Source organism: Scylla paramamosain, chromosome 11, assembly GCF_035594125.1.
Source record: "Scylla paramamosain isolate STU-SP2022 chromosome 11, ASM3559412v1, whole genome shotgun sequence".
NCBI lineage: Eukaryota > Metazoa > Arthropoda > Malacostraca > Decapoda > Portunidae > Scylla > Scylla paramamosain.
The window spans coordinates 9,674,415-9,689,437 of NC_087161.1; the positions used below are offsets into that span (position 1 = coordinate 9,674,415).

The 15,023-nt window shown below is 38.3% G+C and overlaps 1 protein-coding gene across 9 annotated transcripts in view; it reads left to right on the forward strand.

Annotated features, from left to right (window-relative positions):
* Positions 1-15,023, forward strand: part of LOC135104928 (uncharacterized) — a 221,239-nt gene that overhangs the window by 85,595 nt on the left and 120,621 nt on the right. For 8 of the 9 annotated variants that reach the window (XM_064012708.1, XM_064012711.1, XM_064012702.1 and 5 more), the window contains one exon: positions 453-607. The exons of the other annotated variant lie outside the window; for it this stretch is intronic. In XM_064012708.1, coding sequence (XP_063868778.1) covers positions 453-607 — 155 coding nt within the window. The remainder of the gene's footprint in view (positions 1-452; positions 608-15,023) is intronic. 9 annotated transcript variants of the gene reach the window in all.

Below are 15,023 nucleotides of genomic sequence, written 5' to 3' on the forward strand. Positions count from 1 at the left end.
GTCATTCATCCCTTTCTCTGGTAAACTCTGGAACTCCCTGCCTGCTTCTGCATTTCCATCTTTGTATGACTTGAATTCCTTCAATAGGGAGGTTTCAAGACACTTACCCTTCAATTCTTGACTACCGCTTTGGACCCTTTCCTGGGACTGGCATCTCAGTCGGTTTTTTTTTTTTATTGGATTTTTGTTGCATATATATATATATATATATATATATATATATATATATATATATATATATATATATATATATATATATATATATATATATATATATATATAGTTATATATATATATATATATATATATATATATATATATATATATATATATATATATATATATATATATATATATATATATATATATATATATATATATATATATATATATATATATATTCATACATCATAATATACTTATTGAAACTAGTCTCCTTTCCTCTTTTGCAGAAAGAGGGTGCCATGATATGTTTATCAGATGACTTGAAAGACGAACAATGCTTCACACTAATGACAACAGTGAACAAGAACTGGACGAGTTCTTTAGAAATCAACTTGAAAAACATAAGTTTTTTTGATCGCAACAGGATTATACCCACTGACTGGTGAGTACCGTCCTCTGGCATTCTAGTCCATATCATTGTTTTATCAAAAGGTTTACTTAATCTTCCATTGTTCTTAGCCATTTTATGAAAACGGTAAGATTATAAAATCTGCGAGGGAGAGAGAGAGAGAGAGAGAGAGAAAGAGAGAGAGAGAGAGAGAGAGAGAGAGAGAGAGAGAGAGAGAGAGAGAGTGTGTGTGTGTGTGTGTGTGTGTGTGTGTGTGTGTGTGTGTGTGTGTGTGTGTGTGTGTGTTTGACATATCTACCTATTTATTCTCTCTCTCTCTCTCTCTGGAAACACCCCCCTCCTCCATAAATGTAAAGCATATTCCATACATGGACGGGTAAGACCCCTGTATAGAGTTAGCAGCTGGGGGAGGGTGTGAAATGCTGGAGGAAACGACTCAGAACGCCTGACTTGATAGAAGCCTTTTTAGCTAGAGATGAGATATGCAGTTTCCGGTTTAGATATTAAGTAAAGGACAGACCAAAGATATTCAGTGTAAAAGAGGGTGACAGTTGAGTGTAATTGAGAGAGGATTAGTTTTGAGGAAGGTTGCGTCGAAATGAAAGATGGAGAAAATGAGATTTTGAGACCTCAATCAGAAATTTTAGTCAAGCGTTCTGTGGGTTCCTTGTGTGAACTGCTTACTTCCTGAAGGGTTGGACGTCTACGAAAAGACGTGGAAAAAGTGCAGTGTGGTATCATCAGCAGTGGAGTGGATAAAGCAAGAAGTTTAGTTTTAAAAGATCATCGATGAGTAATAGGAAAAGAGTGGTTGACAGGACAGAACCCTGAGGAACACCACTGTTAATAAATTTAGAAGAACAGCAGTGACCGTATACCACAGCAGGAATAGAACGGCCAGAAAGGAAACTTGAGATGAAGTTACAGAGAGAAGGATACAAGCTGTAGGAGTATAGTTTGGAAATCAAAGCTTTGTGCAAGACCCTATCAAAAACTTTCGATATCTCTAAAGTAACAACAAATGTTTCACCCAAATCTCTAAAAGAGTCATTAAGGAAAGCCATAAGATCACCAGTAGAGCAGCCTCGACGTAAACTGTACTAGCGATCAGATAGAAGTTTGCGAAGTGATAGATGTTTAAGAATCTTCCCGTTGATGATACATTCAGAAGCTTTAGAGGCAGAAAATTAAAGCAATAGGACAGTAGTGTGAGGGATTACAATGGTAACCCTTTTTAGGATCAAGTTGAATGTAGACACATTCCAGCAAGAAGGAAAGGTAGATGTAGATAGACAGAGTTGGACGAGTTTAACTAGGCAAGATGCAAGCACAGAGTCACAGTTTCGGAAAATAATACGAGGGACCCCATCAGGTCCATAAACCTTCCGAGGATTAAGGACAGCGAGGGCATGGAAAACATCACTGCGAAGGATCTTAATGCGTAAAATTAAATAGTGGAGGGTGGAGAAGAGGGAGGAACAACCCCTGAATCGTTCAAAGTAGAGTTTTTAGCAAACATTTGAGCAAAGAGTTCAGCTTCAGAAATAGATGAGATGGCAGTGGTGTCATCAGGTTAAAATAAAGGAGGAAAAAAATGAAGAAGCAAAGTTATTGGAGATGTTTTTGGCTAGGTGCCAGAAATCTCTAAGGGAGTTAGGTCTTGAAAGATTTTGACACTTTCTAATAATGGAGTTTTCGGCATGATTCCGAACAGAAATATAAAGCGCATGAGATTTAGGTGATGGAAGGCTCAAGTACCTTTTGTGGGTTACCTCTGTATCATGTATAGCACGAGAACAACCAAGATTTGGAAGGTTTAGGGTGAGAAAATGAGTGAAGAATATACGCCTCCATGGCAAACACAGTCACCTCTGTTTTGCGCACACAAAGTCTGACATGGAAGCAGTAATCATTCCAAGGAAAGTCAGAATAATACATCCTCAGGTCCCCTGAACTGGCAGAAGCAAAATGCTTTGGGGGGATCCTGAAGAGGGATTGAAGCGATAGGACAAGATACAGATAAGAGGTCGTGATCAGAAGTGCCTAACGGAGAAGATAGAGTGACAGCATAAGCAGAAGGATTAGAGGTAAGAAAAAAGATGAAGAATGTTTGGCATATCTCCAAGATTGTCAGGAATACGAGTACAGTTTTGCACCAGTTGCTCTAGGTCGTGGATGATAACAAATTTAGTCTAGTTCAGTGAAGAGAGAGGAACCAAAGCTGCTGGTGCATATTGAAGTCTCCAGGAATGGAGATCTCCGAGGAAGGAAAGAGAGTCAGGATGTGCTTCACTTTGACTACGAAATTTTTATAGTAAGGGAAGTTAGGTGAGAGGTAAATAGTACAGATAAATTTAGTTCGAGTTACTTTGTAGTCGTACCCAGATGGTGAAAAATTTTGAGATTTAAGAGCATGGGCACAAGAGCAGGTTCTTGTTGGGGAATCAACAAACAAAGAAATCAGCAAACAAACAAATCAACTAAACACCACAACTTGCTACACAATATAATCTGAAATAAATTGTATAAAAGTACTTACTTCAGTGGCCCACATCGACGCCGTTCGAACCCCAGTAGCACAACCCTGACATGCGAATATCACAACTCTCATGAAGTCCGGCGTCCTCTACATTCTCCGTCCGTCGAACAATAATATCCAACGTCCATGATCCCCCCTTACTAAACATATTCACTGTCCCAATCTTCACCAGAAAAAGCTAAATCGCAGCAATGGAAAGCTAAATCACAGCAGTGGAAGCAAATAAACACAAAACTAACCTGCAGAGAGAGACCCAGCCACACAGAAATACCACAGTACGGTGGTGGACCGGCTTAGACAACTCGCCAGTTCGACCATGTTCACAGGTAGTGGGTAAATGAAACACAGCCGAGATGCGCACCACAAACCGTACTTAATTTGTAACAAGTATACACAGTCCCTAAAAATTATTCAAGACATTACAAGACAATATAAAGTAGCCAACATCTATAATTTTAATGATAGTTATGTCGTTGCGCACATAGACAAAACATCCAGCTTTGGATTAAAAATTAGGATGGAGAAAGGAGGAGGAAAGAGAAAAGAGATTATTATCAATTGCCTGAGACACCTGTTTTTGTGAGGGGAAGATGAGATTTAGTAGAGGGGAGTGGTGTTCTATAGACTGAAAATTATATATATATATATATATATATATATATATATATATATATATATATATATATATATATATATATATATATATATATATATATATATATATATATATATATATATATATATATATATATATATATATATATATATATATATATATATATATATATATATATATATATATATATATATAGATAGATAGATAGATAGATAGATAGATAGATAGATAGATAGATAGATAGAGATAGAAAAAAGTGAAAAAAAAATAACACTAAAACTTTTACCGAGTACTGGTTAATTTGGTGGATTCTCTGTTACTTTTGGAGAAGTGGGAGCCTTATTTCATTAAAACAATATTCTGAATTAGTAACATAAAGATTTTGATGAAAGGCTTTTATAATAAGTTTGATTTGAGTGGGCCCACCAGTTTAACTAACCCTAACCTCAGTTTGATATTTTCCGTAAAGTAGCATGAGTTAAGTGTTGTTATATTACAGTGAGTATGCATCCCTGTATCATATTTTATATCGAGCAAAATAATTATTTACATCGAACAAAGTTTATAAGTAACACATAATAAGGGGAGGATTAGCGACATACTTGTTAGTAAGGTGGTGTTAGCTACTCAGAGTTCTGTCGAGTAGAGTCGAGTCGAATCGCATAGGAGAGGATGGGGTTATAAACAGGTTGGGTGAAAGAAGAGGTAGTATTTAGAGGGAAGTGTAGAGTAGGTGGAAGGAAGAAGTATAGCAGTAAAGTTGGCGACCTGTTCGCCTTGTTGTTAATGAATTATTTAATTGATTGATCAATTAATTTATTTATTGGGGCATTGTCGCTGCTCATATACACTTGCACAGCTTTTTCAACTAGTTCCTCCATGTTAATTACATCCTAGAAGCTTTTAACTTTTGTCTTTACTCAGGTGAGATTTAACTAGTCACTCATACTGCCAAAATCTTACAACAATAACAAAATTTTTATGATGAGTTAACATTTTACATAAGTCTACGCTTAATCTATAACATCTTGTGATAGGTAAGCTTTACAAAGGTTGGATGACACTTGTTTCTTAATATCAAGATTACTGGCGTCAGCAGAGAACTCCCTCCATTTCAAGCTGCGATTTTAATTCCACTACATATATAACTTCCCCTGTTCTGGATTATAACAACATTTAATTTTTTTTTCTCAGGTTCTTACAACCCTAAAATATATACTATGCAAGGATTTGTTTATAGTTTCTAAAATATTTTATACTTAGACGTTAACGTTCCTTTAAGATATTTTTATTTTTTTTTTTTTATATTTTTTAGTGATCGCTACAGAAAGGTAAAGTCTTATATTTTCACTTAATTTGGTTCTTTCCTTTTTGTTCCATGACAATACCAATATAACACCTCCAAGGTAGAATAATGAAGCATAATGAAATTTATCCAAGAAACACTGAAGTAATATGTAGCAATTAAACAAGAGTACAAGTAACAATCACAATCTTATATATATATATATATATATATATATATATATATATATATATATATATATATATATATATATATATATATATATATATATATATATATATATATATATATATATATATATATATCATATCACATCCTCCCCCTATAAGGAAAATAATGCATAGTACATACAAACACACATAACTTCAACACATGCACACAAAACTGCTCTTCATAACCAACCTTATCACTGATTTTGCTAATGCTGCTTAAACATCTCAATGGTTAGTAGGAGAATGAAAATGTTGTCTGGTGCTCAGAGACTCATGGGTCATTCGTCTCTGGAATGGTCCTCCTAAGTCTTCGTCAGTGGTGGTCTTTGCTACTATCTTCCTGACCTGGCCTTAGATCCTTTGGACCGGAGTGGGAGCCAATCTCTTCTGGAGGCTTCCGCCATGATAGAGTAGCGCAGTGAGGGATGGCAGGGCCACTGAAGCTCGACTTCCTTTACCAGTGGATCTGAATTGGTTATACGAACAAACTTGAGAAGCAGAACTTCTCCAAGCGTGGTAAGCCAAAATCATAAAAAAAAGTGCACTGAAAATGTTTCATGTGGAGTATGGTTGGTGGCAATATGAAAGAGTGATCAAACAGAATGGAGTACTTTAAAACTACTTCCTATCGACATTCTGAAGTTTGAGAGATACATAGTTCTCCATGTGGTACCAATTGTTCTTTCACACTGTTCATTATCAGTAGGGTGATAAGCAGTAGAGTAGATCATAACACCATGACTCATTTAACAGTTTGAGACTCCTTGAGGCATGAACTGAACTGTTCAGTCTGAATGGAGTAAAGAGGGACAACCAGAAAATGGGGAACAACCTTCGGAAACAGACTTTGACAGTTTGAGCTGACATTTCAGCATGGGAAAGCAAAGGACAGAGAGTACTTGTCAACCATGAACAAGGAGGTATTTGTTCTTAGTACAAGAGGGTTTTTGGGCCTGTAAAATCGATAGACGTACGGTCAAATGGTTACATATCATAGATTAGTTCACTACCAGGAGGTTTAAAGTACTTGGGTTTCAGTTCAGAACAAACAATGCCACTGTGAAAGCAAACTTTCTTTGCATGCTCTAAAGATGAAGCCAAATTCTTTATCTTGAGAAAATGTTATAGCCTATATATATATATATATATATATATATATATATATATATATATATATATATATATATATATATATATATATATATATATATATATATATATATATATATATATATATATATATATATATATATATATATATATATATATATATATATACACACACACACACACACAGTGTAATACTTACCGGTAATCCCTTAAGTAACCAAACCGGTAGATCATCTCATCTAATCTCTACATTCCCTTTCCCTTTCAAATGAAAAATTCCACAACACCCACTCTAGTCTGTTGTGCCACATTTTACGACAAAGTCACTGATGATAATGTTAATAATGAATCTACACTATGATATCCAGAGTCCCCTTGATTTTAGCAAACCAGTACAATTCCTCATTCCTCCATGGACACTAATTACTACCTTTGCTTACCCATGCAATTGATTTGTAAGGCGCCTGCCTCACATCTTTCATTTATTTCTATGGTATACTTCCATAGTTTGATAACTGTTTAACAAATTCTATGTACAGTAGCAGGCTTTGGTGAGGCTCCACCTCCCTGAGCCATATGTTAGGACTAGATATGTATCGGATGTCGTAACTCAGAGATCCAGGAATGTGGATGTCTTATGTACATACTCAATACGTATTTTGCGGAAGCGGATGTGGATATCGAATTATAACATCCTCACGGACAATGGCGGCTTTTGGTAAAAAAAAATTAGGGGACCTGCATAATAATTTCAGATTACAATACTAATGAGGCCTTAAAAAATTATATTTTTCGACCCAGAGGTCTGGCTTTTCTGTGAAAACCGCAAGTTGATACCATTATTCCTTTTATATTTAAATCGCCTTTGTTTACTAGTATTAAAAGGCTTTAAATGCTCCGCACGCCACGTGCTCGATCACCTGGCTTAGAAACTCATCTTTTTGAAGCATTTATTTATTTATTTTTTTTTTTACTTCTTGTAGTGTTTTCTTTTTTCTATATATATATATATATATATATATATATATATATATATATATATATATATATATATATATATATATATATATATATATATATATATATATGGAGCTTCATTTGGCAACATCACTGATGAGCCACGAGGGACTCCAGAGGGGGACAGCCACTGCGGTCAGTCCAGCCAGACGTCAGAATACGTCCGCGCTCTGCTATCCAAGGCTATTTGAGTTTCTTTTGTATTTGGAAGGATGCCTCATTATAATAAAGCAAAGCGTGTACGAATAGATGAGGGAAAAGAAAAATAAGCAAGAGGAGTTGCGTTGTGGCAACAAGTCGCCACCACACGCTGCCTTTGTTTCACCACCATCATAGCATTCTAAGCTATGGGCTAATTGCACCAAAAAGAATCAAGTTTGCTGCCACTGGGACCGTATTAGATCACAACTTCGGGTAGTTTAATCCAAATTTTCTAACTCGTCTTGCTTTGGTGTCTCTCAAAACACTCTCGCTGGGTTAGGCATTCAAGAAAGCAGAAGAACAACTGTACAGAAAAGGACCGAAAAGAAGCCCCATTTAAGAGAAGGAAGTGAAGACTACCAGCCAGGCAGCTTCTAATAATCCTGGCGACAAAGAGGAGGGTGGGGCCCTATGATAAACTCACCTGCGAGTGAGTAATATCTTGGTCATACAGGAGGGGATCAGGTGCCAATTAGCCCTGAATATGATAATCAACGATGGTTTCCTTTTGGTTATATAATTGGTAAAATTTTACCAGAAAAACCTAACATATGGAATTATACACTTAGAAGAAAACGTGTCTCAAAACTTAAGTTTTTTTTACATATCAAGCGTTTCTCCTTCGTTGTCCTTCAAGATAACCGAGATAAAGGTATTGTTGGAAAGAGAAAAGAACGGGATATTTTTCCCCAAAGATAGAATTTCAAAAAAGGCCCTTCATACTGTGCAAGTTTTTTTTTTTTTTTTTTTTTGTCAAAAAATAAAGTAAAATTTTTCATTTTTATTTCAAAATGAAATGTCTAATAAAAAATCTATCTGTGGGGAAGTGAAGGTACATGTATGTATATTATCGACACTAAACTTTATAGCAATTAGTTGAAAAATAAGTGAGGAGAAGAAATTTTATCGGTCACTTTTTGGCTTTTTCAAAATAAAAAAAAAAAAAAAACTACAAAATTAGTTGGCGAATCTCAACGAAAATTGGGGATTTGCGATTGCTAAGGTACATACACACCAAAAATCATGAGGATCAGACAAATATGAATGTCACCTCTAAGAGTAACAGGTGTCCCTTCCCCTTAAAATTTATGCGTTGCCAAAGCTATGAGGAACATTTATCAAGTTATTACGTACAATATGTAGTATTGAAGTAACAAAGACATTGAAATTAAACTTCGGTTGTCACGTAGGGCAGTGGTTTCCAACCTTTTCGAATTCTCGCCCCCCTTCATTAAATGACAAGTTCCCTGCGCACCCTCCACTCTGGTTTAAATACTGCTATTTACTGTCATAGTCGGCACGAGTCAGAGATAAAAAAAATTATACAATACATAATTATGTATGTATGACTGAATGTATAGGCTTACCTTTACGTCTTAACCAATTTCCATCAAAATCAAAATCAATTCCATCAAAATCAATAATGTTGATATATAATCATCTACTAAGTACTTTTTCTACTTTATGAAGTGCTTACGGCCCCCCTGGCAGCCCTTCGTGCCCCCTTAGGGGGGGCGCGCCCTACAGGTTGGAAACCACTGACGTAGAGTGCAAAAACTAGCTAGTATTCACGAATCACGGACTTAATGCACTATTTATTTAACTAACACAGAGGGCGAATAACATTTCCTACACAGGGTGCCGCGCACGGCTGAATTGACTCCAGCGGCTGGAGTCAGTGCAGCGCCAGCTGGAGTGTAGCAGCCTAGCAGGGCTGGAGTCCAGCCCTGCTATACTCCGCTATAGGGCTATATAGTATAGCCCTGCTATACTTCTAATTTGCTCTGCCCCAATCATAATTTTTTTTGAGAGATCAGAAGTCAAGCGTCTTGTGGCATATGTGACATATAGTGAATGGCAGGAGTCAACAGGCGAGTGCTGGGAGCCAGCCCACGGCTTCCCAAGTATCCCAAGATAAGGAGTGCAGGATACAGCACTCTCTCAGGAGAGAGCGTGGATGCTGTCTGCTGTCCCTATCGCAAACCACCCGCCAGATCGCCTCTCTCTCGTAAAGTGCAAGAATTAGACAGGCAATCTGCTCAGTAGATCAGCTCCCACATTGTCTCTCCCGGCCACATGTACAACCCTAAATCTATATACCTGGAGACTTAAGGACCACTGCATCACTTTGTCATTTGTTCCCTTGAAAGATTCAAGGTATAAGAGGGGCTATGATCTACCTCCAAAATAAATTCCTTTCCTCGAAGATAATAATCAAAACGTTAAACTCCGAAAACAACAGCTAGGCACTCACGTTCTATGGTGGAATACTTTCTTTCACGGTCAAGACGTTTCCGACTGGATGACTGGATTGAGAGTAACTCTGGTAGTACTGTAGCAGCACCACTCTAAGTCCATGATTTGAGGCGTTTGTTCTGAGGACAAAGGGGAGCTGACAATCAGGAAGCAGCAAGACAGGTTCTGGGGTCAAAACTTGCTTCAGGTGGTTAAAACGATCCAGCAGATCAGGGTCCCAGGCGTGAGGTTCGCCAACGTCCTTCTTCAGATCAGACGAAGGCCCTGTGGGATGAAGATTTTGAAAAATGAAACCATACCCAAAAACCTTCGTAGGACCTTCTACGTCTGAGGTGGAGTTATCCTGGACAGCGCTTCTATATTGTCGTGCTGCGGTTTCAGCTGATATCGTTCCAGGATGAATCCTAAATATCGTACTGAAGCAACTCCAAAGTGGCATTTAGAAGGTTTGGCCGTCAGATGGTGTAGGCGTAACCGTTCGAGAGTGGATCTGAGGGAGGCGATATGCTGAGGCCAGTCTTTGGAGTACTACTGATAAATATATTGTCAAAATAGAAGGAAATGTTTGGTAAGCTGGCCAGCAATAGTCACATCAATCTTATATATGTAGCACAAACAGTAACAAGGCTGAAGGGTTGATGACAGAACTTCATTAAACCTCTTTCAGTAGGAAAAGCCGTTAATGGTTTGGAGTTGTCAGGGAAATCTGATAATAGGCTTTACAAAGTTATGTCGGGGGAATTTGATAATAGGCTTTGAACCAGTAAAGTTATGGATGTCTTCATCCATATTACATGTGGATTCTGCGTGAAGGAGTGTAACAGAATTCAACTTTCAATTGCCATCCTGTAGGAACCTTTGTAGATCTGAACCACTGGATTACAATGAGGGGAGGAAGACGCCTTGGTGGTAAATACGTTCAACCTCCTTTTCAAAGAACAGCTTCAAATGTATGGGGACTGGATACAGCTTGGCTCAGATCCTGTTTGTGGTCATCAAGACGATGTCGAGTTAAATAGTAGAAGTGCAACCAGGAATCTCAGAAACAACATCTTTGAATTCATACAAGAGCTCTTCTAACTCAGTTCGTTGGTCCCAATTTAACATAGATCCTATTTTTTATTTACCCTGGTCAGGAGAACCAAGCTGTCAGTCTGCTGTGATAGGGAGTACGGTAGAGGAAGAATCTGGTAGTTCTTCATCAACAACAGCAACTGTGAAGTTCGTCGTCAGCAGAGTAAGAACTTAGTCGAGGACAGCCCTACATTGATACTTTTTAAAGTAGGTTGGTGTGGTATAACTTCGGTCTTCGAGGCTCATCAACAAGATAGTCTACTTAGCCACGCTTCTCAAGGACTTTATACAGGCCGTTCCAAGCAACTAATAATTTGCTAGTCACTGGAAAGAAGCACCAAAACTTTTCTGCCGACTTAAATTGTTTGTTTTGGGATCGAAAATCAAATATTTATATCGAGCAGTACTCACTTTACTATGGTCTGTGGTACTATGGTCTGACCATTTTGAATTGAGCGTTTAGGCGTTGTCCTTTCTGGCGATTACCCGGCCTACGGCTCTGCCACACTTACACCAAGACGCACCTCATGTCAGGTATTTCCTACCTCAAAATTAAATGGTGTTGTATTATATAATAATATATGCACTGTGATGCTCTAAAAAAGGCATGTTAGTGTGTGAGGTCACATGGTCAGAGTGACCGTGTTAATTCCACTCACTTCCTCTCGCCCTACCAGCCAGGAAGGAAGCTATCTCTCCCGCTCTGACTCGTCACCTCCACAGCCAAAAAAAAAAAAAAAAAAGAAAGAAAAAGAAAATAGCTTGCTTATTCAGTAAATAAGTATTTTTGGGAAAGAAAAGGTTAATGGGGGGTCATTACTTAAACCCTGAAGAACTGTTGCCCGAACACCGAAAGCCACCAACGTGCCTTGACTTTTACCTAGATGGTGATGTGGAAAAAAGTCGTAACTAAACACCATAGTTTAAGGACATATCATATCTTAAAGGAAACCTATCATATTTAAACGAAATTCACGATGAAGAGAGAGAGAGAGAGAGAGAGAGAGAGAGAGAGAGAGAGAGAGAGAGAGAGAGAGAGAGAGAGAGAGAGAGAGAGAGAGAGAGAGGTGGGAGCAGTTTTGACTGACTGACTGGCAGATTTTTCTAAAATTCTAATGATTCATAGTATATGTATAGAGGCATCCGTTAACACAGCTTGAACACTGTCATAACTTCTTTATTACAAGCGTTTGGACCTGTCAAAATCATTACAATAAACACATCCTAAACAAAGCTTTTTTTTTATCACCTTAAGTACCCAACCATCATTAATAAGTAGATCAATATGAAAATTGAGAATGGATGTATGTAAAATTCACTATATGCCAAGTACAATTAAAAATCAATCATAACCAATCAACCACATTGATTTTCACTTATAATAATCATTAAAATTATAACTCACAACGGTAGCTCCAGCCGCATATGGATTGCCTCCATGAACTTTCCGAACCAGTAGTTAGATTCATAAATTGTAATGCATGAAATATTCCCTGAGTAACTATCAATCTTAGTAGCCGGCCGCACAATCACATTAACACTGTAATCATAAAAGATCATCACTAATACAAACATTTTGTCGATGGACATCACAAATGTTTTACGTAAACACCAGCTGATAAACCACCACACAGTACTATTATAACCAAACATAGCCATACATACCAGCATAATAGAATAATCCCAAGTCTTGAATATTTTTTTTTTTTATGTAGGAAGGACGCTGGCCGAGGGCAACAAAAATCTAATAAAAAAAAAATGCCCACTGAAATGCCAGTCCCATAAAAGGGTCAAAGCAGTGGTCAAAAATTGATGAATAAGTGTCTTGAAACCTCCCTCTTGAAGGAATTCAAGTCATAGGAAGGTGGAAATACAGAAGCAGGCAGGGAGTTCCAGAGTTTACCAGAGAAAGGGACGAATGATTGAGAATACTGGTTAACTCCTGCGTTAGAGAGGTGGACAGAATAGGGGTGAGAGAAAAGAAAGTCTTGTGCAGTGAGGCCGTGGGAGGAAGGGAGGCATGCAGTTAGCAAGATCAGAAGAACAGTTAGCATGAAAATAGCGATAGAAGACAGCTAGATATGCAACATTGCGGCGGTGAGAGAGAGGCTGAAGACAGTCAGTTAGAGGAAAGGAGTTGATGAGACGAAAAGCTTTTGATTCCACCCTGTCTAGAATAGTAGTATGAGTGGAACCCCCCCCCAGACATGTGAAGCATACTCCATACATGGACGGATAAGGCCCTTGTACAGAGCAGCTGGGAGGGTGAGAAAAAGTGGCGGAGACGTCTCAGAACACCTAACTTCATAGAAGCTGTTTTAGCTACAGATGAGATGTGAAGTTTCCAGTTCAGATTATAAGTAAAGGACAGACCGAGGATGTTCAGTGTAGAAGAGGGGGACAGTTGCGTGTCATTGAAGAAGAAGGGATAGTTGTCTGGAAGGTTGTGTCGAGTTGATAGATGGAGGAATTGAGTTTTTAAGGCATTGAACAATACCAAGTTTGCTCTTCCCCAATCAGAAATTTTTGAAAGATCAGAAGTCAAGCGTTCTGTGGCTTCCCTGCGTGATATGTTTACCTCCTGAATGGTTGGACGTCTATGAAAAGATGTGGAAAAGTGCAAGGTGGTATCATCAGCGTAGGAGTGGATAGGACAAGAAGTTTGATTTAGAAGATCATTAATGAATAATAAGAAGAGAGTGGGTGACAGGACAGAACCCTGAGGAACACCACTGTTAATAGATTTAGGAGAAGAACAGTGACCGTCTACCACAGCAGCAATAGAACGGTCAGAAAGGAAACTTGAGATGAAGTTACAGAGAGAAGGATAGAAACCGTAGGAGGGTAGTTTGGAAATCAAAGCTTTGTGCCAGACTCTATCAAAAGCTTTTGATATGTCCAAGGCAACAGCAAAAGTTTCACCAAAATCTCTAAAGGAGGATTACCAAGACTCAGTAAGGAAAGCCAGGAGATCACCAGTAGAGCGGCCTTGACGGAACCCATACTGGCGATCAGATAGAAGGTTGTGAAGTGATAGATGTTTAAGAATCTTCCTGTTGAGGATAGATTCAAAAACTCAATCAAAACTTTGTGCCAGACTCTATCAAAAGCTTTTGATATGTCCAAGGCAACAGCAAAAGTTTCACCAAAATCTCTAAAAGAGGATGACCAAGACTCAGTAAGGAAACAAACAGCAAAAGTTTCACCAAAATCTCTAAAAGAGGATGACCAAGACTCAGTAAGGAAAGCCAGGAGATCACCAGTAGAGCGGCTTTGACGGAACCCATACTGGCAATCAGATAGAAGGTTGTGAAGTGATAGATGTTTAAGAATCTTCCTGTTGAGGATAGATTCAAAAACTTTAGATAGGCAGGAAATTAAAGCAATAGGACGGTAATTTGAGGGATTAGAACGGTCACCCTTTTAAGGAACAGATTGAATGTAGGCAAACTTCCAGCAAGAAGGAAAGGTAGATGTTGACAGACAGAGCTGAAAGAGTTTGACTAGGCAAGGTGCAAGCACAGAGGCACAGTTTCGGAGAACAATAGGAGGGACCCCATCAGGTCCATAAGCCTTCCGAGGGTTTAGGCCAGCGAGGGCATCGAAAACATCATTGCGAAGAATTTTAATACGTGGCATGAAGTAGTCAGAGGGTGGAGGAGAGGGAGGAACAAGCCCAGAATCGTCCAAGGTAGAGTTTTTAGCAAAGGTTTGAGCGAAGAGTTCAGCTTTAGAAATAGATGTGATAGCAGTGGTGCCATCTGGTTGAAATAGAGGCGGGAAAGAAGAAGAAGCAAAGTTATTGGAGATATTTTTGGCTAGATGCCAGAAATCACGAGGGGAGTTAGATCTTGGAAGGTTTTGACATTTTCTGTTAATGAAGGAGTTTTTGGCTAGCTGGAGGCATGGTTGGTTTTTTGGCATGGTTCCGGGCAAAAATATAAAGTGCATGAGATTCTGGTGATGGAAGGCTTAATTGTGATCGGAGGAGCCCAACGGAGAAGAAAGGGTGACAGCATAAGCAGAAGGATTAGAGGTCAGGAAAAGGTCAAGAATGTTGGGCGTATCTCCAAGACGGTCAGGAATACGAGTAGGGTGTTGCACCAATTGCTCTAGGT